The sequence below is a fragment of the Capsicum annuum genome, chromosome 12 (assembly GCF_002878395.1).
Source record: "Capsicum annuum cultivar UCD-10X-F1 chromosome 12, UCD10Xv1.1, whole genome shotgun sequence".
NCBI lineage: Eukaryota > Viridiplantae > Streptophyta > Magnoliopsida > Solanales > Solanaceae > Capsicum > Capsicum annuum.
In genome coordinates this window covers 5,608,412-5,629,204 of record NC_061122.1, presented here as the reverse complement: position 1 = coordinate 5,629,204, position 20,793 = coordinate 5,608,412, and the positions used below count along the sequence as shown (strand labels likewise).

General features: G+C 36.9%; 1 protein-coding gene and 1 pseudogene across 1 annotated transcript; one reads left to right on the top strand and one right to left on the bottom strand.

Annotated features, from left to right (window-relative positions):
• Positions 1-7,338, top strand: part of LOC124889542 — a 34,749-nt pseudogene extending 27,411 nt beyond the window's left edge.
• A 3,399-nt stretch (positions 7,339-10,737) lies between these two features.
• Positions 10,738-13,531, bottom strand: LOC107849903. Its single transcript, XM_047400636.1, has 4 exons — positions 12,971-13,531; positions 12,325-12,462; positions 12,055-12,243; positions 10,738-10,959 (listed from the first exon to the last, which is right to left on the bottom strand). The coding sequence occupies exons 2-4, from the start codon at positions 12,373-12,375 to the stop codon at positions 10,879-10,881; spliced, it is 321 nt and encodes a 106-aa protein (XP_047256592.1). The 5' UTR covers positions 12,376-12,462; positions 12,971-13,531; the 3' UTR covers positions 10,738-10,878.
• Between the last annotated feature and the right edge of the window lie 7,262 nt (positions 13,532-20,793).

Sequence of the window (20,793 nt, the reverse complement as noted above, 5' to 3'; positions counted from 1 at the left end):
AGATAGATAGATAGATAGATAGATAGATAGATAGATAGATAGATAGACTGCATGAAGATGTAATCTTAAGGACCCAAGATCTTATTCCACTCTTGGAACACTACACACAACAATTCACCTATCTCTTATGTTGGTAAAAGAGGGACCTCGATCTCCCAAGCATCCAACGTTTCCAAGCTTGAATCCAACACGAGTGATTCCACATTCAAGTTGAAAACCCTAGTTACATTGTTTCGTCCAAGAGGCCTTTCTCACAAGAGAGAGTGTTTCAATGTTAAAACTTTTAATATTCTTCAAAACTAAACTAATGAAACCCTAAAGTGTTCTTTATATAGCTATTACAAAATAGAAGCTAAAATGTTCAAAATGCCCTTTAAGAGCTAGGCGCCCTTCAAGTGTATTTAGGGGCTGCCTTGTTGTGTTCCAAGGCTCCTCTTTACATTTCAAGTGTGATATTAGGGTTGGTATAGTGTGGTTTAAGTCCTTCACTCACACACCCCAAGTCTCAGGTTCATTACACTCTCACATGTGTTCATCTTTGGGGTCGTACTTGTATCATCCTCCCTTCTTTAAAAAGGATTCGATCTCGAATCCATGCCTTGCAAAATCAAAGAGAGACAAACAAGAACACTTTCTCATGGCATGAGGGTTAGGGTTAGCAAAAATAAATAATAAGGGTATGCACCCAAAACACTCAAAATAGTCCACACCAAAAAATAAAAAAGAAACCAAGGACCTTTTGAGTTCAAATCTCAATATGCCAAGGCGGTTCATATTTGACATATAACCAAGAATCCTTAGTGTTAAACATTATGAAGCCATCGACAAATTTACCAAGGACTTGGCTATGATAAGAATAAAAAAGAAATGCACCTAAGACGAGAGTAAATCTTCCCCACCCTAATATGGCACCAGGATCAAATGGGAAGAGGAGCTATAGACACGGGTCTAGACAACACTTCCATTTCCCGTAGCCTTTACCACATATACACGGCGTACTCTCTACATTGGTATGCATATCATCACACGCAAAGAGAGAGTAGATAAAGGTGGCACTCAAGTCTACTTCTACTATGGTGTCCTCAAGGAAGCCACAGAAAGAAGAAAAAGAAGTCATTTTCGAGACTATACATTCCTTGCCCGTAAGAGTACTCTCATCTTCCAGGAAGAGATTTCCACCTTGAGGATGAATGTTGTCACACCATAATGGGTTGGCATATAGGCTATAGCCTCCAATACAAGCTATGTCGTCAACTTCACTCACATCACTAGGTTCTTTAGGAGTGATTAACTATCTTCAAACAAGACATTGTACCTAAAAAGAGAAAGATCTACCACGTGGATGGATTTGGGATAAGAAAGCTCACTCTCTATAATTTCACTATCAAGTTTCAAATATGTTTCACGTACATGATGTAACGCCCCGATTTTCTATAACTGGAACATCAAACGGTGCTTATGATTCTGAAGGCCACAAGCCAACCCTCTTTTGATATCTGTACCTGAGCACTACATAATATAAAAAAATACATCCAAAAAACTGGCGAAATCTTGCCATAAGTTTCAAAACATCTAAAATACACAACTCTGAAAACTGAATACTTATACAGTTGTACGAAAAGCCTCTAACTGTCTGAACTGTGGAGTTGATGGGACATGGCCCAACTTACTCCGTTTACTGAAATAAACTGAATGAATAATATACTAAAATAATAATAATTCATCCTCAGAAGATGAGGACTCACTGCTACGTCTACTGCTGCTGACAGGAACTGAGCAGCTAAGGATACTCTGGATCTCGTGCTTCCAAACCTATGGTGTCAAATAAAACACCATGGTGTAAATGCGTCAGTACGTTGGAATGTACTGAGTATGCAAATGAGGTAAAGCTAAATGCAAGGGTGTATGCATGAACAATAACTAACTGAATGTTATGTAAGAGCCGGATTAGCATACACAAAGAATCTGTAACTACTTAACATACTGTGCCTACTGTGACTGAGCATACTGAGACTGAATCTGATAACTGATACTGAATATACTGTCAATCTAAAATTTCAGAACATACGGAGATTCTGAGTATCTGAAACTACTGAGACTGATATCTGAGTACCAACTCTGGAATACTAAAAGGATAAATCTGGGATCAAACCCTATCTAACAGGATATCTCTAGATCCCCTGATAATAAGGATGATTTGACTAAGTTTGAGATCAACCCTATCTAGCAGGTGGTCTCTGAATTCATCGGTAATAATACTTGATTAACTGAATCTGTGATCGGCCTATCTAGCAGCGGATCTCTAAATTTACAAATAATAATACTTGATGGCCTATATCTGACAACCTTGACTTTATAATACTGAACTGAGTTTTTTCTTGAAGACTGAGACTAATTCTGAAACTGAGATTATGGGAAGTAGTCATCTAACCGGCATTCCCCTTCTAGCTAAGTAGGGGTCCAACCTGTAACCCCAGTTGGAAGGGTGTCAGTACCGTACCATGGGTAAAGACAGCTTTATGTGACCCTCATCTATCAAGTACTCAAACGAGAATGGTGAAGCCCTCATCTAACAGGTCAAGCCACCCCATCTACCCTCAACTATTAGGTATGATATCTCAACCTACGTTGGCTATATAGTTCTGGTTCGCAAGGATTGCTTCTAAGAATCACACCCTCTACTAGTAGGTGAGTTCCCATCCTAGAGCTAACTCGGTGCTGAATCCTACTCCCAACTGAAAGACTCTGAACTGATTCTTAACATAACTTGGACTGAGCTGAATCTATTATTGATCACATTACTTGACTTATCTGACTGAGTTAGCTTGGTTCCATTTCAGACGGAATACTACTGAATTCTATTTCTGTCTGAGTGCTACTAAATTTCGTATATTTTTTAACTTTACTGAAGCCTTGACTGAATACTGAATTCTGTTGAGATCTGAACTGAGTACTGATCTTGATTAGACCGACTGAGTTTTGTTACTGTTCGGTCACTGACTAAGTTCTACTGATCATAACACAACTAAGATTATCTTGAGAATTACTCGACTCTAGGCACACAACTATATTTTTCGGGTACAAGTACCCCCAGGACTCGATAAAAGAAAACTGACACAATATGACTTCTTGAGTCCATGACCAACATCAACATCATAACAATCGACTATCATCCACCATAACTCAACTAAACATTTCTTCAAGCACTTGGGAACATTAACATGTGATCACGTAAATAAAGCATACCAACACTTCATATCTCATTCCACAAGGTCTTACAATAAACACGTAACATGCATTCACGGTACATAATTAAGGATTTTATGCTAACATGTTACCATCCATTCACTAAAGCTTTTTAACAAACACATGGCATGCTTAGCTTATACCAAACTTAGGGGTTTCTAGTCAACATGTCATAATGACCCAATTTTCTTCATACAAGCATTTTATCAAACATATAGGGAGCATGCTTTAGTTATTCAACAATTACTACTTCTAAATATCATGACTCCATCAACCAATTTATCATACAAGAATTTCAACATGATATGATCATATTCCAACACACTTGTAAAACATGATTATTTCAAACATCAATTAACATGATTACATAATTCAACATGCTTCTTGAAGAGGCTTTATCATCAATACCACAAGATCAACACATACTAGGGTCAAAGCTTGAGTCTTTATCATCAAAACATGAATTTAATTTCAACAACATCAAGAACTTCAATTTCAACCCACATAAATCATTAAAACTCATAAAAACATAATCTTTGAATTTATGAAAAAGGATTCTTGAGCTTTTTGGGTGGAAGGAACCCAAGAATCAACACTTGCATACCTTAGATTTATGAATCCGGATGAACTCTTGATTTCGGAACTCTATTCGTGAAATTGATAGGTGCTCCTTGTATCTCTAGCAATGGGGATTCCAAATCTTAAATTATTTTTGAATTCCCATTGTTGAATTTTAGAGGATCTTGATTTTTGTTTTGGGACAAGCGGTGTTGTTCTTGAGAGATTTTGTGAAAGAGGGGTGTATTTTGGTTGAAAACATGTTTAATCCCATGTTAGAGAATATATATATAGGGACTGGATTGCTGAAAATTGGCCAGGGCTGTAGCCTGGGCGGCGCCCTGCCTAGACCGGGGGATTATCCTGGGCGTCGTCTAGCTACAGCGGTGCTGTAACTAGGGCGGCACCTTGGCTACAGCGGTGCTAAAAGATGGGCGACGCCTTGAGATCGCCCCGAGCTACTATTTCTGAAATCCAAACATGCCCTTATGCTATCCGAAAAATCCCAAAAATCATCCAGAACGTACTATGACCTTGCCCCATCGCAACTCAACTTGAAAATAAAAAATTGGAGGTCGGGAAGGTCAGGAAATAATTTATCAAAGTTAGCAAGCTTATGGAATGAAGAAATTTTCAACACTTAGCCTAATTTTTAAGTGCTAAGCTTCTCTTGACAAGATTAAAAAGGTTTTAACGACTCGAAAAACTTACGGGGTATTACGCATGATCATCCCAATGAGCCCAACAAACATTAGCATCTACACCACAGGACAATCTCACGAGTTCACTCCTATTTTCTTGACCAACGTCTTCAAATTCTTCACTCACTTAAGATTCATTAATCACATCATACGTATTCTCAAGTGGTGGGCAAGTTTTACACACAAGTTGGTCAACACAATTTTCACATGACGATGTACTTTCATTCAACACAATAGCTTCAACACTAAGTGGACACAAATCGATCTTACTAGAAGAGTCGATTCGGTCATCTATAGGATCAACTAGTGTATCCACTTGCACAACATATACATCATCCACAAGTGTTAAGGAACCAATACACTCATATGTAGGTAAACGACTACTCACACTCAACGGCTTATTAGCCACACGATCATCATTCACATGCACCAAAGTGTAAGAGTTAGCTATTTTACCTTGACGTTCATGAGTATGTTCGTCTTTACCTCGGTGTGAAATTCCTTCACAAGCTTGGGAAGAAACTTTCTTCGAAAAGCTCTCATCACAATGTGTTTGGACAATTGGATTTTGAGGGAAGAGTTTGGGTAACAATTCGCATATAATTTCAACGTACCATTTCATATCTTCAAGATTGTCATTGATGCGATCAAATGTGGCATTGAAATTATGGGCAGCCATGGTACCTAGCAAAAGACAACAACAAATAAAAGAAAACAACTAGTTAGTTCAAAAAGAGCCTCACCATGCTCTCACTCTTGAGTTTACCTCACACTTGGTTTCACAAGTGTTAAAAGCCGGATTGTACTTCGCGAGTGATTGAGATTCGAGTTTACTTTTGCCCGGAATAGATTTTCATTTGAGTTGACTCAGATAAAAATTTTTTACGACTTGAATCAACAAGATACAACGAATTCACATATGAGAAAAGCACACAACAAATGCTTAACACGAATGAACGAACACAAAGACTAACTAACAATCTAGTAGATGAGTACTAGTTTGCAAATTAGTATTGGAGCCAACGAAATTGAAACTAAGGAACAACAAAAAGAAACTATGAAATTTGAAATTTGAGCTAAAATTTGATGCATGAACAGTAACTTGATGAAGTGACACCATGCAATTGGTCTCGGTCCCACACAACTTTGTCACAAATTTTGAAATTTCAATCTCTACACAATTTGGAATGAAAGATAATTAGTTTTGAAGGGAAAGTATAAGTCTTGAGTCCTTGGTAAGTTTAATCTTAAAAAGGCTGATCTTGACTTGTACTAGTTCCACCAAACAAGGCTCCTTGATTTAAGGGTAGTAGTTGAAAAAGTTCATGTCAAGTTTAGGAAGTAGGAAGTGATGGTTCAAGTCTTCTCACCAACAAACTTTACAACTTTTATCTTCACCTCTTTGAATCTATTTGCACTTTTCTTGTTGGTTAAGTTATAAGGCTAGGTGAAGAACAAGATGAACACAAAAAAAATCTTCAAGAACATAACAACAACTTCATACGGCCATGACAACAACTACAAGATTTTGCCACCTTCAAGTTCACATCAACAATGTCATCATTTTTAAGCTCAACTTTAGATCTAGACACCTTTGTGTTAGTGACAAAGAAACCAACTCAAGAAACACACTAGACAAACAAAATAATTACTAGATCTAGACACCAAACAAGCCTTGGCCAAGATGTAACAACAACACTAACTCTCGGCCAAGAACAAGAACAAGAACAACTTTAACTCTTTTTTTTATTTTCAACCAAGAGAGCCCAAGATTAACCTTGTGGGAATAAGATCAAGCCATGCTCTGATACCAAAAGATACATAAAGACTAGGAAGCATGAAAAAAACACCAAAATCAGCCCACAAGTTCAAAGAATTGAGGACCCTTTTGATGACCACACTCGGATTCACAAACAAGAACAATAATACACGAGATAGGGGTGTGTTTCAACACCTAAATAGCCACCCAAACTAGATTTCACAACAATAATATGAAGACAAGATGAACAACAACAATGTGGTAGCAATAACACACCTCAGGGTTACATTAACAAGAACAAGAAACAACTATTACAACAAACAAAGGATAGATAGATAGATAGACTACATGAAGATGTAATCTTAAGATCCCAAAAGATTATTGCACTCTTGGACCCTTAACACTACACACTACAATTCACCTATCTCTTACGTTGGTACAAGAGGGACCTCGATCTCCCAAGCATCCAACATTTCCAAGCTTGAATCCAACACGAGTGATTCCACACTCAAGTCAAAAAACCTTGTTACATTGTTTCGGCCAAGAGACCTTTCTCATAAGAGAGAGTGTTTCAATGTTACAACCTTCAATATTCTTCAAAACTAAGCTAATGAAACCCTAAAGTGTTCTCTATATAGCTATTACAAAATAGAATCTAAAATGTCCAAAATGCCCTTTAAAAGCTAGGCGCCCTTCAAATGTATTTAGGGGTTGCCTTGTTGTGTTCCAAGGCTCCTCTTTACACTTCCAAGTGTGAGATTAGAGTCAGTATGGTGTGTTTTAAGTCCCTCACTCGCACACTCCAAGTCTCGGGCTCATTACAATCTCACATGCGTCCATCTTCGTGGTCGTACTTGTATCACATCCTTACCATGAGAGTTAGCTGGAACTGTTTCTTTGATTTTAGGATCAGATACAGGTCCGCTCTTCATTTCAACCTTGCTGTCAGGTGCTGGTTTCATTGTAATCTTTTCATCTGTATCCTTATTCACACGAATTGGCCGACCTCTTGAGCGATCTTATAAGATGGCTCAATTAGTAGCAATGGACGAGTTGATATTGCCCCACGATTGAAGGCAGAATCATATGGCATGTTTTCCAAGTCAGCATCACTATATATTTTCTGAACCGTACGGATGGGAGTGTCAAGCCTAGCTTGGTGATGTCGAATAACTCTCAGTAGATCTAACAAAATAGCTTTCTAATATCATCCAAGAAAAAAATAAAAACATATCAAATGAGCCAGTCACCAAACAAAATGGAAACAAAACCAACTAGCAATAAAGACTGTTGATATATTAACTCTCTTGCTAAACAAACATATGAAACAGCATCTGAGTAGACAGGGAAATCATTGCCTTCTTTTTCCATTCTTTTCGCAGATAAAATAAAGTTGCTGCCTACTGTTCATGAGGCCAAAGCAGAAAAATAGAATAGAAAAGAAAAGAAAAGAGCACATCGCATTTTGACAAGATTATTAATCCTAACCGATGATTATGTCAATGGCACCAACAGAACTTTGATAAGAAACTAGATATAACGACATGAAATTATTAATATATGTAAGTGGTTAGCAATATGAAAAACTTGACATGCATTTGGTGACATTGACGGACATATGCGTTAGAAATTTGGGCAATTTCTGGGGGATACTCCTGCAGAGAGGTATGGTATTTACAGCAGTTTGAGTCATACTTGCAATTGGGTGTCACATACAGATCCATGTGGCATCTTTTTTCTGTTGCAAAGTTTGAGCTCACAGGAGTCCTAGATCCTATTCAGGTGTCGGAGAAGCTGTTGGCACCGAAGGAGCTATTGACAGCAAAGGAAATTTCCCATCTGCAATGTCGTAATATGCAACATCCCACCCTGGTCCAAAAGTTTTAAAGGCTTCAATTTTCATCATACCGACACATACTTTTTCCACATTGTCCAAATATGACTGTTTTGTTTTTTTATCCTCCAATGTTAGAGGTATACGGAGTTCTTGTAACCTCTTAAAGAATGCCTCTTCTTGTTTCTTCTGATCCTCCTCTTGTGACCGCAATGCCAATGCCAATAGAATTTCTTTTTTCCTCTTCCTCGTTTCTTCCAGTTCTCTTTCCTCACGCGTGAAGACCTTCTCATCTATTGGTATTAAACCATTCTATATTTCCCACAAATGATGCTTTTTTCCCACTCTGCATCTCTGTCAGCAAGTGTTTTTTTTCCCATTCTGCATCTCCATCAACAAGTGTTTTTAGCCTTTTCTCTTCGTATGAGTACACATACCCCAATCCAGTGCTGCTTTTCCCCTCTGCTCCTTTTCCCAAGCACCAGAAAAGCTTTTTTGCCTCTTCACCGCCGTGTTATCTTCTCCTTCTGCTGACTTCCTCTCTTGCGATATGAATTGATTGGCCATTTGTACCTATACCACAACCCCTACTTGAATACAATACTATTGTGATTTAATTATGGGTAATAGGAACATATTTTATTTAGGGAAAGGCTCAACTATGTCATCGAATTATCATAAATAACTCATTTATGTCATTCGTTGAAAGTTCGACTCGTTTATACCATCACAGTTACAAAACAGGTCCATCCATGTCATTACGTGTTAACAGTGGCTTTTCAAAAACAGCTTTGCCACGTGTCATCTTATCAGAGTTCCATGTCATAAAGAAAAGGGATAATTCATTCTAAGGTTACATAATAAAACCTTCAACCCTAGCTTCAAATCACCAATACAATAATACATATATAATAATTTAAATCGTGTGGTAATTTTCGTGTTCTCTGAAAGAAAGAAGTATGAAGAATGATTTGCAAAATTTTTTACACACCTTGATTTATTTCCTTCAAGTATAAATACACAAATGTTTTGGTGTATAAAGAAAAACAAAAAAGAAAATACTATTTACACTTGTCCTATTTCTATTCCTCTCTTCTATAACAGAACTTTAGTCCTCCACTATGTACATTTATTACTCAGGTGTTCCACATCATCCTCTCATTATCAGCATCAAAGGGTACACATTCAATCCATCATTCAAGCATATATACTATCTAATGTTGCCACGTGGAAACTCGACCAAATCCTAAAGTCATTACAGATCCTCACTTAAGGCGTTGTTGTCTGTTCTTTCCTTTTCTTTCTCCCTTCCTTTTTTCTTTAATTTCCTCAACAATTTCGGCATGTATTTTAGATGATAGCATCGATTTTCAACATCCCCCTCAAGTTGGTGGGTATAGACAAAACCCCCAACTTTGTCAATAAATCACGAGAAGAAGCTCCTGATAAAAGCTTAGTAAATAAGTCGGCAAGCTGATGCTTCGATGGGACAAAAGAAAGAGTGATAAGGCCTCAAAGATATTGTTGACAAACGAAATGGCAATCCAACTCCACATGCTTCGTTCATTCATGAAAGACCGGATTTTTGGCAATATGAAGAGCAACCTGACTGTCGAAATGAATAGGAATCGACAAAATCGGTGGTGCAGATTGATAATCCAAGAGTCGCACCAACCAAGTAATTTCTGCAATCACTCTAGCTATGAATATTGATGGACGCGGGAGCAGTCACAAGAGAACTAACAATAGCAAAAAGCGCAAAAGATAATACTAAAATAAATTGTGGAAATGATATGGAATATAATTTGATCAACAAATGTATTTTATCGTGCTAACAATTTGACACAGTGGATTCGTGAAGAGGATGGCCGTTTTCATGCATCCTGGTGATGTGGGATAAGGGGTGAAACTGATGTGGCACAGAGTGTTCTTTGGTTCAACACAGGTACCATTTATCATCAAATTAATGCAGAGCTGACTCAAACTCTGAACTGGTCTCCAAAGCTGATGCACGAGTTCAAGAGCCTAAAGAGGGTGAGATTGTTCGAGTTGTTCCAAGACCAACTGTTCTTGAAAATATGATCTCGGATGAGATGAAACAGTTATCACAGCTCCCAGAGGCTCTAAACACTGCTTGTTGTTGCAAGGACTACAAAAACTCTACAGTAATCTTGCCAATCTTACCATGAAGCTTCCAGCATTGAGAGAACTTGTGCATGAACTTGAGAAGGATGGAGTACTGAAGGATGCCAACTCATGACAAGTTTTATTGCTTCGGCATACATTCTACGTGCATATTTTTCACCTATGTTGGACCCTTTTTGGGTAAAGTAGTTATCTTGTTCACCGCTTCAATGCACTCCCTTCTCTTCTCAGTATCGTTCCAGACAGGGAAAAAAGCTCTTCCCAGTATCGTTGTCGTTGCAGACAGGAAAAAAGCATTAAGCTAAGGGTTAATTTTGCATATCACTCTAATACCTAAAATCAACATATATTTTAGTATGCCATGAACTAATTATCTTTTGAATGAAGTGAGGCGATTGTAAGGGTTTCTTCTCGATATTTGCCTAAAACAACCCATGAAATAACCATGAAGAATCTTACCATCACTTGAATTTTAGCCTAAAACAGGATACAGTGGAATAAACAGGATACAATGGAATACTCAAACTAAAGCACGTCTTAATTTACAAAAGATGGAGACTATCCCAACCAAGACCAACTATAACAAGTACCTTCAACAATAATAATGAAATCTCAAATGGTAGAAATTTAAATAACTACGGTCCCCGTCCTCCCATGACACGCCCTTCTGGCAGCAGGCCAAAGCAAAACTCGCAGCTAGGCAAACCAATAATAGGCTGTAAAGGAGAAACAAAATAAAGGTAGTGTCAAGGACAAGTGCATTATCCACAGAAAGCAAATGCATATGATCACTATTTTATGTTTCCTATGTCTTCGTATCGAAAATCCTAAAACAGAATTCATGTAATGAAAATTCGGAAAGTTCCACTTTCTCACCAAGAGCAAGGAAATAAATGAGAAGCCAAAGATCTTTCGTTTAACATATTTAATCATCTTTGCATTTCTACTCAGACAAGGACTAGCAACAGTAACAAATATCACAAAGAAATTTCACACTTTCCTATCACATCTACAATATGTTGATAAAACTGTTGTATTTTGCGAGGCCAATTCTGAACAGGTGGCTACAGTGAGAGTAGTCTTTATTTTGTTTGAAGCTACTTTTAGTTGACATATTAACTAGACCAAAAGTTTAATTCAACCAGTTAGTAAACCAAATTCAATCCTTGGCTGATCCTCTTGGAAGTAGAATATGAAAATTACCAACAATATATATAGGAATGCTTTTGGGGAACAAAAGTAAGTCAATGGGAATTTGGAAGACTAACAAGCTGGAAAGCCAATATCTCTCAATGGGTGGTAGACTAATTTTAATCAATTCAATCCTTGATGCATTGCCTACATACGATGCCATTATTTCCAATCCCAGGGAATGTCAAATGGAGATCCATGATAGTTGGCAAGAAGGAGGATTATGCATAAATTTTTTGAAATCCCAGAATCAAAGTTTGATGTTGTACTGGCATTGAAGATTTGCTAGTGAGGATTAGTCATTTGGGAGGATAAATGGCATGAAGGACAAGGAGTTCTGAAACAACTCTTTCCAGATCTCTATATATTATCTCGACAACAACAGGCAACGATTGGGGAGATATGGAGCAACCAAGGATGGACTTTGATCTTTAGAAGATGTTTGAATGATTGGGAAATTGATACGCTAACAGAGTTCGGAGGATAGCATCAAGTGGTAAGGAAATAACACAAAATATTCATTTAAAAAAAGAAAAACCAGTCCACCTAACACACACTCACCAAATAGAGAATAATAAAAGGAAGACAGAAATCATAAACTTCATTAAGTGTTTGATTACCTCTTCTTTAGGCCCGCAACAATAGACCTTACTATCATCATTGAAGCTAGTAAATGCAGCATGGATTTGAAAAGTTTCAATAGGAGTAACAAGAATGAGATTAGTTACTATGACGGTCATCCAATACGTATCATACAATGCTATAGAACAATTCACTTTTTCAATCTTCAAAACGCTGTACTTGAAAACCTGCAAGAAGAGTCACAAGTAGTTGAGAAGGATATATAATTGGGGATTAATCACAAAAAGAAAATTAAGGAGCATACATACATTGCTCTCTTTCTCGTTATATTCTTGGATAGCATGGTTTGCCAATTCCATTATAATTTCAGCCTTGCCTGCGCCTATTTCCTTAAATGGCCGTAATGGATGTAATCTCCCATCGAAGTAGTCATCAATGTCAAAACACTGTCAAAGAAGGCAACACATATTTCATTAGAGTGAGTGATGAAAACTATCCAAAGGATAGGGTGAATCCAATAAAATTAGGTGACAGTGGAACTTTGATAAGAAACTAGACATAACGAATTGGTTAGCAATATGAAAAACTTTTCATGCGTTTGGCGACACTGTCGGGCATATGCGTTAGAAATTTGGGTAATTTCTGGGGGATGTTCCTCCTCAAAGACATCGTAGTATTCACGGCAGTTTGGGTCACACTTGCAATAGGGTGTCGCATAGAGATTCTTGCAGCATCTTTTCTCTGTTGCAAGGTTTGAGTTCACAGGAGTGCTAGATCCTGTTGTTTGGGTAACACTTGCACTAGGTTTTCTAACATATTCGTAAAGCTGTTTCCAGAACTCAGGGGTCAGAGAAGCTGTTGGCAGCGGCGAAGGAAATTTCCCATCAGGAATGTCGTAATATGCAAGATCCCATCCTGGTCCAAAAGGAAAAAAGTGCTCAATTTTCATCTTACCGAGGCGTACTTTTTCCAGATCGTCCAAGTATGACTGTTTTAGTTTTTTCTTCTCCTCCGTTAAAGGTTTAATATGGAGCTCTCGTAACCTCTTATAGAATGCCTCTTCTTGTGTCTTCTGATCCTCCTCTTGTGACCCAATTCCAATGCCGATAGAATTTCTCTTTTCCTCTTCCTCTTTTCTTCCAGTTCTCTTTCCTCGGGTGTGAACACCTCATCATATATTGGTACTAAACCGTTTTGTATTTCCCACAAATGATGTTTTTTCTCCCACTCTCCATCTTCGTCGACAAGTGTTTTTAGCCTTTTCTCTTCGTAAGAGTACACACATTCCCAATCCGGTGCTGCGTTTTCCCGTATGGATTGATCGGCCATTTGTACCCTATACCACAACCCCTAATTGAATACAAAAATATTGTGATTTAATTATGGGTAAAATAGGAACATACTTTATTTATAAAGTGAAATAATTTTCCTTACCAAAAATATGTATTTATAATACTAGAAACCAAATTAAAGTAGGATTACAAAACCATTCCAACACGAATTAGGAGAAACAAATCCTAAACATATTTGGTTTCTTACACCAACTTTGAATCTATATCTATATATTATATATTATCTATAAAGCCTCCACATTAAGCCACTTGGCATCCTATGAATAAGCCATTTGGCAATTTAGTAAAATAAATATAGTTATATTTGTTATTAATTATTACAATTAAATTTAAAAAGTAAATGTCAGAAAAAATAATGAAATAAAAATCGTAAATGTTTTAAAATAGAGGGAGACAAGAGACCTCTTCTTAATCGTCCATATGGCATTTGTGCAATTTGCCGATTGGTCATTCTTCAAACCCCTAATACGAATAAAAAAAAAAAACATGCTTAATAAATTTGTAAGTTTTAAATTATCCCACAATTACAATAATTATCTATTATCGACATTTTCTCTGTTAACTCTGCATATTCAATAAGTCAAATACATATCTCAATCATTTCCATTCTGACAGAATAACTTTGTTCCCTATCTCATGTCTGATAGAATGAAAGTTTCTCATCTTTGTTGCCAGACATTGCCGATGTCACTGCCAAAGCTGGCATCTTAGAAATTTCACAGCGATTTTTACTATTGGAGTTTACTACCTTGATCCAATTCTTCTACATGTAAATTTCTCTACTGTTGAAACTACCAAGCAAAATAGGCGAAAACATTATGTTCGCAGTCAACTATTACACAACTGAAGAACTTTAGATTGTTAAGGAAGCGAACAAATGCAAGTCAATCTTTTTGTTACAGATGGATTGAGATTCGAAACTGAATATTCCAGATATTATTCATTAGTGGTTGCGTCATTAGTACTCTATGTAACTGAATATTCCAGATATTATTTATTAGTGGTTTCGTCATTAGTGCTTCTATGTATTGTTGATTCTATGTTCTGTTTCTTTTAAGGCTATATCTTTGATGATTGTACTTTTAGTGTAATCGGCACAGGAGATGGTTTGAATAATAGACGAAACAAAGTATCTGATGAACCATTGCATTACACACAATGGGGAGGTAGGTCAAGGAACTGATGAAATGTCTCAATTCATCAACATTACTTTCAGCTAATGGATTCTCATTTCAATTTTAAAAATATTGACAAATAACCTACAAACAGGTCTAACCTTTCACCTTATAGTTCCACCAAATAAAGATGATGCATGGCACAATAATATGGTTTGACAACGATGGGAGATTTGCGGCCTGTTACCCTTTTTACTTGTGATTTCCCTTATCATCTATTCATGTCTTTCTGCTAACAACAACTGTGATCCGTAAAACTTTAAATGGATTGAAGTCTATCTGTTGTTGTATACCTGAAAGAATCAACCATGAATTGAGTTGATTATCTTATACAAAAATAGTACTCAATCATTTAGAGTTGTATTATAATCTAAACAAATGAGTTTTCTGGAACAAATATCAGTCTTTTGATACGTAGATCAGTTTGTCGAGTTAACAACAGTCAGCTTTGGATCCTATGTTATTTGTCTTTTCTTTGAAATTTTGTTGTACAACATTCAGAAGACTATTGAAATAAACCATAATTTATTGCTAAAATATTTCAGATTTAGGGTTAGTTTGGAAGGACATAAAATCTTACAATGATGGCTTATCATTTCTACTCTCCTTTATAGGCCCATCGAGGAGAAGATTTGGCTATTAAGTCTCTTTAAGCTTTCAATTAGCAAAATGGCCTACACTCTTGAAGTTTTCAATTAGCAAAATAACCTACTTTTATTTTTTCATTTATCGGACAGATAATAGATCTGTTGGAGTGATAACTGATCTGTCTATATATCTGTCGGACAGATAATCAATTTGCCTATATATCCATCATAATAGATCTGTCTTAAAAATTGGTCATTTCACTAAATAAAAAAATTTATGATCCATTTAATTAAAAAATAGACTTAAAAGGTCTATTTAACAAAGAGTCCCCCATCGAGCATCTCGACTCAAGCCAGTTTACTCAAGAAGGAATATGACTTTTCAGTTTCTATTGGCCACCTTTTCCTTTTCTTTCTTATGCGTCTATTTGTGTGAGGAAGTTGAGTTAGTCGAGAAATTTTTTGGCTTAACTGTTCATCTTTTTGAAAATCAAAAGACATATTAGGGACTATTAATTGGAATCTCTTTGTATAATATTGTACAAGCACTAATATGTTTCATTACTCTTTATCGCATACACATCGTTCTGTTCCCTTGAATCCTAATTTAGGCTAAATTTGCTGGATTCAGGACATTGTAGGTCTCTTGGCAAGATGCATTCCATGTAATTTCAGGCAATATCTTTTAGCAGTTTCAGTAACTATATTTTGCAAAAGTTTGCACTGAGTGTATGTAATCTCACACCCAAGGGAGCGGACAGTGAGCCAGGACTAGCACTTTGACAAATAATCAATATGTGGTTTCTTAATCCACTTATTTTTCAACTTTTTTTTTCCTAAAGCACTTCTAAATTTTTTTATGAGAAATATCTTTTTAATTAATAAATATTAAAAACACTTTTGAGCAACAATTAGTGTTAATCAAGTATTTTTAAGCTATTTTTTTCAAAAATATTTTTTAAAAAGTAATTTTCTAGGGAAAAAACTATTTTTTTAATCTCTGAAAACTGCATTTGTTACTCTCCAAAACACTTATTTTTCTAAAAAAAAAATTGGTCAAACATCTCTCTTTTTTTTGGAAATAAGAATTTTTAGGAGCAACGGCTATTAGTCTTTTCTCCTATGTAAATATGGTGCTACTGTTCATAGGACGTGGCACCTGTGTAACACCCCACATTTCGAGGTGTTATAAAAATCATGATTTTGATGTCTTGATAATCCCGAAGTCATAAATCCTATTCCAATATGGCATGTTAATTATTTGCGTAGTATGTTAATTCATTCAAGCTTGAATTTAGACCATAGAGGTCCTTCAACTCAAGGACGAGTTGAAACTATTTCGATCAATTAAGTTTTAGTGGATGTTGTAATTTGTGTCAGCTTCCATCGACCATAACTCTCTGTATATGTCAAATTAGAGAGCCTACTATGTGTTAAATGATAGGTCTTCGAGTTAGCTTTCCAACGATACCAATTTTGCTAAAATTCGGCACCCGGGCAAGAAGTTATGGCCTTTCAAAGTAGTAGGCGGCGCCTATGTAAACATAGGCGATAGCATAGGCGGCGCCTATGTAAATATAGGCTATAGCATAGGCAACGCCTATGTAAAGGTTTCAGGTGACTTAAACACTTCGTTTTTGGGGCAAAATGGTCCTTTTCCACCCTTACTTAGCCCTAAACACGAAATTCAGTTCCCAAAGACCCAAAATACACCTTCATTCATCAAAATTGTTCAAGAACTCTCTCTAGGATTTCAAAATAAAAATTCAAGCAACTCAAGATTCAACCGTGGGTTTTAGAAACTAAAAGCATATTTGGAACCCTCTCAACGTAGGCTTCAAGAAGCACCTACTATTCGTAGTAATCGAGGTGCGTGGGGTTATCTCAAAAATCTCATGGGCTTTCATGTTTTCAAATGGGGGTTTTGAAATTACGAATATGATTATGTTGTAAACGTTTTATGATATTGATTTGGCCCTTAGGCCTGCTCCCAAAGTGATTTGTTATATGATATATGTATATGCATGTATTTCAAAAAGATGTTAACTTGAGATCATGAATGATATGAAATCCCTCTCTTGATGTGAATTTATTTTAAATGTTTATATGATGTAAATTGTTTGAAAACATCTTGAAAAGCATGACATGAAATGTTTTGAGAATTGATATGATTTTGACTTGAAAACGAAAGGGCTGTTTGTGTTGAAACATGTTGAATACAATGGTTGAATGAGAAGAATTATGTGATATTGATGGCTTGCAAGTCGGGTATGACGATACCCTACAGAATATGATATGTGATTGAATCAGATGAAATTTGAATGCATTGATTTTTCATAAGATAGGTGGATGCCCGAAGAAGGCGTTTGAGTGTAAGTGCTCATCGCTGGAAATCGTGTTTGCCGATATGGGAATTTGGTACCCTGCTTTGTGATCTTGCGTACCTGACTTTATGTCATTCCCAAATTGGGACTATGGTTAGGAGCCCTGCTTTGTGATCTTGTGCACTACCATTGGGTCGAGACACCCTGCTGTGTGATCTTGTGTGTCTTCCCCTCACTTATACTCTAATCTCGGCGGAAACCGAGGTTTGACAGTTGGTGTAAATGTGATATGTAGGGTATTCCACCTAGCTCAGCTGCATTGCATTGTTGTTGAAAATAATTACATTACGCCCATATGTTTTCAAGTGATTTAATATGAAATTGGTTTATAATGGCTCTCAAATATATTTTATAAAAATATTATGTTTTGTTTTGATATCTCTGTGTACCAGTACTTTTGTATTGACTCCCTTCCCTCCCAGGTTCGGAGGCACAGTCTAGGGGTCCAGAAAATCAGTAGATTTCCTCAGACAGATTCGCAGAGTCACTTGGTGAGCCTTCTATATTTCTGAAGGCCTGATATCTGGTAGTTTCATTTATTATTTATTAGTTTTGAGTCGACTGGGGGTCTTGTCCCAGTTTTCAGATAGATATTTATTTCAGTTCATGTAGTAGAGATTTCGCAGACGATTTGAGAGATGTTGATTGAGATTGTGGGACATTGTTTCCCCATTATTGTTCGCATATGATTCTTGACCATGTTTCCGTTATATTATGTATCTTCTGCATTTCTTTTATCATATGAATTATGTGCATGATTACCAGACATATAGGGGTGTTTCGGGCCTTATGGTTCGGAATACTCATCACGGCCAGGGCCCCGGTTCGGACCGTGACAACCCAGAACCTCAAAATCCTGGATGCGCCTCTGCTTGGTGGATAAAGTTACCTAGTGTCTGTTGCTAGCGGGAGTTGGCAGGTATCCCGTGGAATTAGTCAAGGAGCGCACAAGTTGGCTTGGATACCATGGTTATCAATAAAACATATTTGTATGATCTCCAAGTAAAAATCCCCAGTGAGTTAGTTGGTCCAACCCCAGTTTGCCCACAGGTTTGAAACTCGAGGCCAGTGTTCAGGAATGCGCTCGCATCGTCGCATAATGGCTGATGCGTAGCAATGCAATCCCCTATGCTGCATGTGGCTGATGCAAGCCAACCTTACAAAAGCAGGCTCATCACAGGATTATGCGAGTTGCGAACCGATGAGAGCACATCATGTTGATTTTATTTTTAGGGTCAATTTTAAATTTAAAAATGAGTTGTTTCATGCTGATTTTATATTTAAGGTCAATTTTAAATTTTAGAAAAAGGAGTCTACTGCTGCAACTACCACTGTTGCGGTTTTCGAGTGTTAACTTTGAAGTTCACTTCTGCAACTTCTTCTTTACTGTTGAGACTACCACTACTTTTTTCTTCTTTTTTTGTTCCTGTTTTGTTTTGCTATTGTGGTTTATTTTGTTTTGCTTATCTGTTTCGCAATAGGTGTTTCAGTGATCAAATCTATGATTTGGTGTTTAATTTGTGATTTGGTGTTTAATTTAAATTTCTGCTTATATATATTATTTTTATTGTTGCTTATAGAGTTATTGTGGTCTTTTCAATTCTGTCTTACTGTTTGCATGCTCTGTTTAGTCTTTTTTCCTTTTAAATTGTGTTTCACTTCAATGATGTGCTTGCATCGCTTCACGCTTCACATAATGCGTGATGCGGAGCCTTGTTACTTTTTCCCGCATTACACTTCCCTGAAAACTGCTCGGGCAGTATGGATCTGTCCCTCAACCCTTCTCCCACTTATACCAGGCTCATGGTTTGAACTGAAATACAACCACTTTAAATATACATGATGATAGGTCTAGCTAAGGTACCTCAAGTATCAAATCTTTTCGAGTGATCAGGCCAATAGCACGAGCAGGACGTTGAACATGTAGTAAGTGCCTCAGTCCTAGTTAACAAAAAAGTATATACCTGTACCATCAACAGAATGTAAAACATTTTAATCATTTGAGGTTCAACATGGCTAAACTTAGTCTCTGGCATGAGCAATAATATATTCTTGTATTTCACCATAAGACAAATACCTTCATCGCTTGTGGTGGTTAAATATACGGTGTTTCTGTTTGAGATACTATACAATATTCCACCTGTAGATAGGAGTCCTAACTTGAGATAATATACAATATTCCACCTGTAGCTGTGCACCTCTTCAATTAGCTGAAGAGGCATGTTTGCTAATCTATTTTTGTATTTAGAAAGAATTTAACAGCACTAATAAATAGTTATGGATGAATCCGTACTCCCCAATGGACTCTCAAATTTCAACCGTCGCCTTTCTGTCACCCCAAAAGTTCTATGTAGACAGAATCAGTGCAAATATTAGCAGTGAAATCATAAGTATAATCCCCAGCATTTGGTCCTCTTATTAGATTTGTTAGCAGATATTCGACTTTTAACGTCCTGAAATTGATGATCAAAGTTAGTTCCAAACGAATGTGTTGGTAAATTGAATAACCACAACTTGATCTATAAAGTGCATTAACATAGCTACTTGTACCTCTTTTCCATAAAATCATCTATTGAAACTCAGTGTGAAATCCCAATAACCAGCTGGTGCAAATTCCCAAACCAATTCTGCTGCAATGATTACTTCATTAATTAATTTGCCCAATGAGTACTTTCACGACTGACGATGTCTAATGCTGCCTAGTTTTGTGATCTTTACCGTACTAATGTCTAAAGCTTCCTGTCATACTGAAATTAGATGTGATACAATTATATCTCTTAAGAGGAAATACTTGGAAAGAATTATCCTTCGAAGTGGCTCCTCTAATTCGAAACTCTTTGCCTGCGACAATAGGGGGTTGGCCTTCTTGGTCGAGCTTGTCGATACCCTAGTGTGGTTTGCGAGCTATTGCACATGAGTGGGGTTTCATCCAAAGGGTAGCGGCTGTGGAGTCCCTTGTCATAAAAACAATACTTGGAGAGAATTACTTTTGTCTAGCTATGAATATTGATGGACGTGGGAGTTGTCACGAGAGAAGTAAAAACAGAAAAAAGCGCAAAAGATAATACTAAAATAAATTGTGGAAATGATATGGAGTGTAATTTGATCAACATACCCAGTGTAGTCTCACAAAGTGGGGTCTGTGCAAGATGTGACCTAATCCCTACCTTTGCGAGGTAGAGAGACTGTTTACTGTCAGCTCCAGAAAAGAGATTTACAATATTTGCAGATATATTTCTGGTTCCATTCATCTATGAGATGGTCATTCAACTAGGATAC

Coding starts and splice junctions, on each gene's coding strand:
- LOC107849903 (XM_047400636.1), bottom strand. CDS start 12,375: ATGGAATTGGCAAACCATGCTATCCAAGAATATAACGAGAAAGAGAGC. Junction 12,244..12,324: donor ATAACGAGAAAGAGAGCAAT/GTATGTATGCTC, acceptor CTCTTCTTGCAG/GTTTTCAAGTACAGCGTTTT. Junction 10,960..12,054: donor GTTGCGGGCCTAAAGAAGAG/GTAATCAAACAC, acceptor TCTCCTTTACAG/CCTATTATTGGTTTGCCTAG.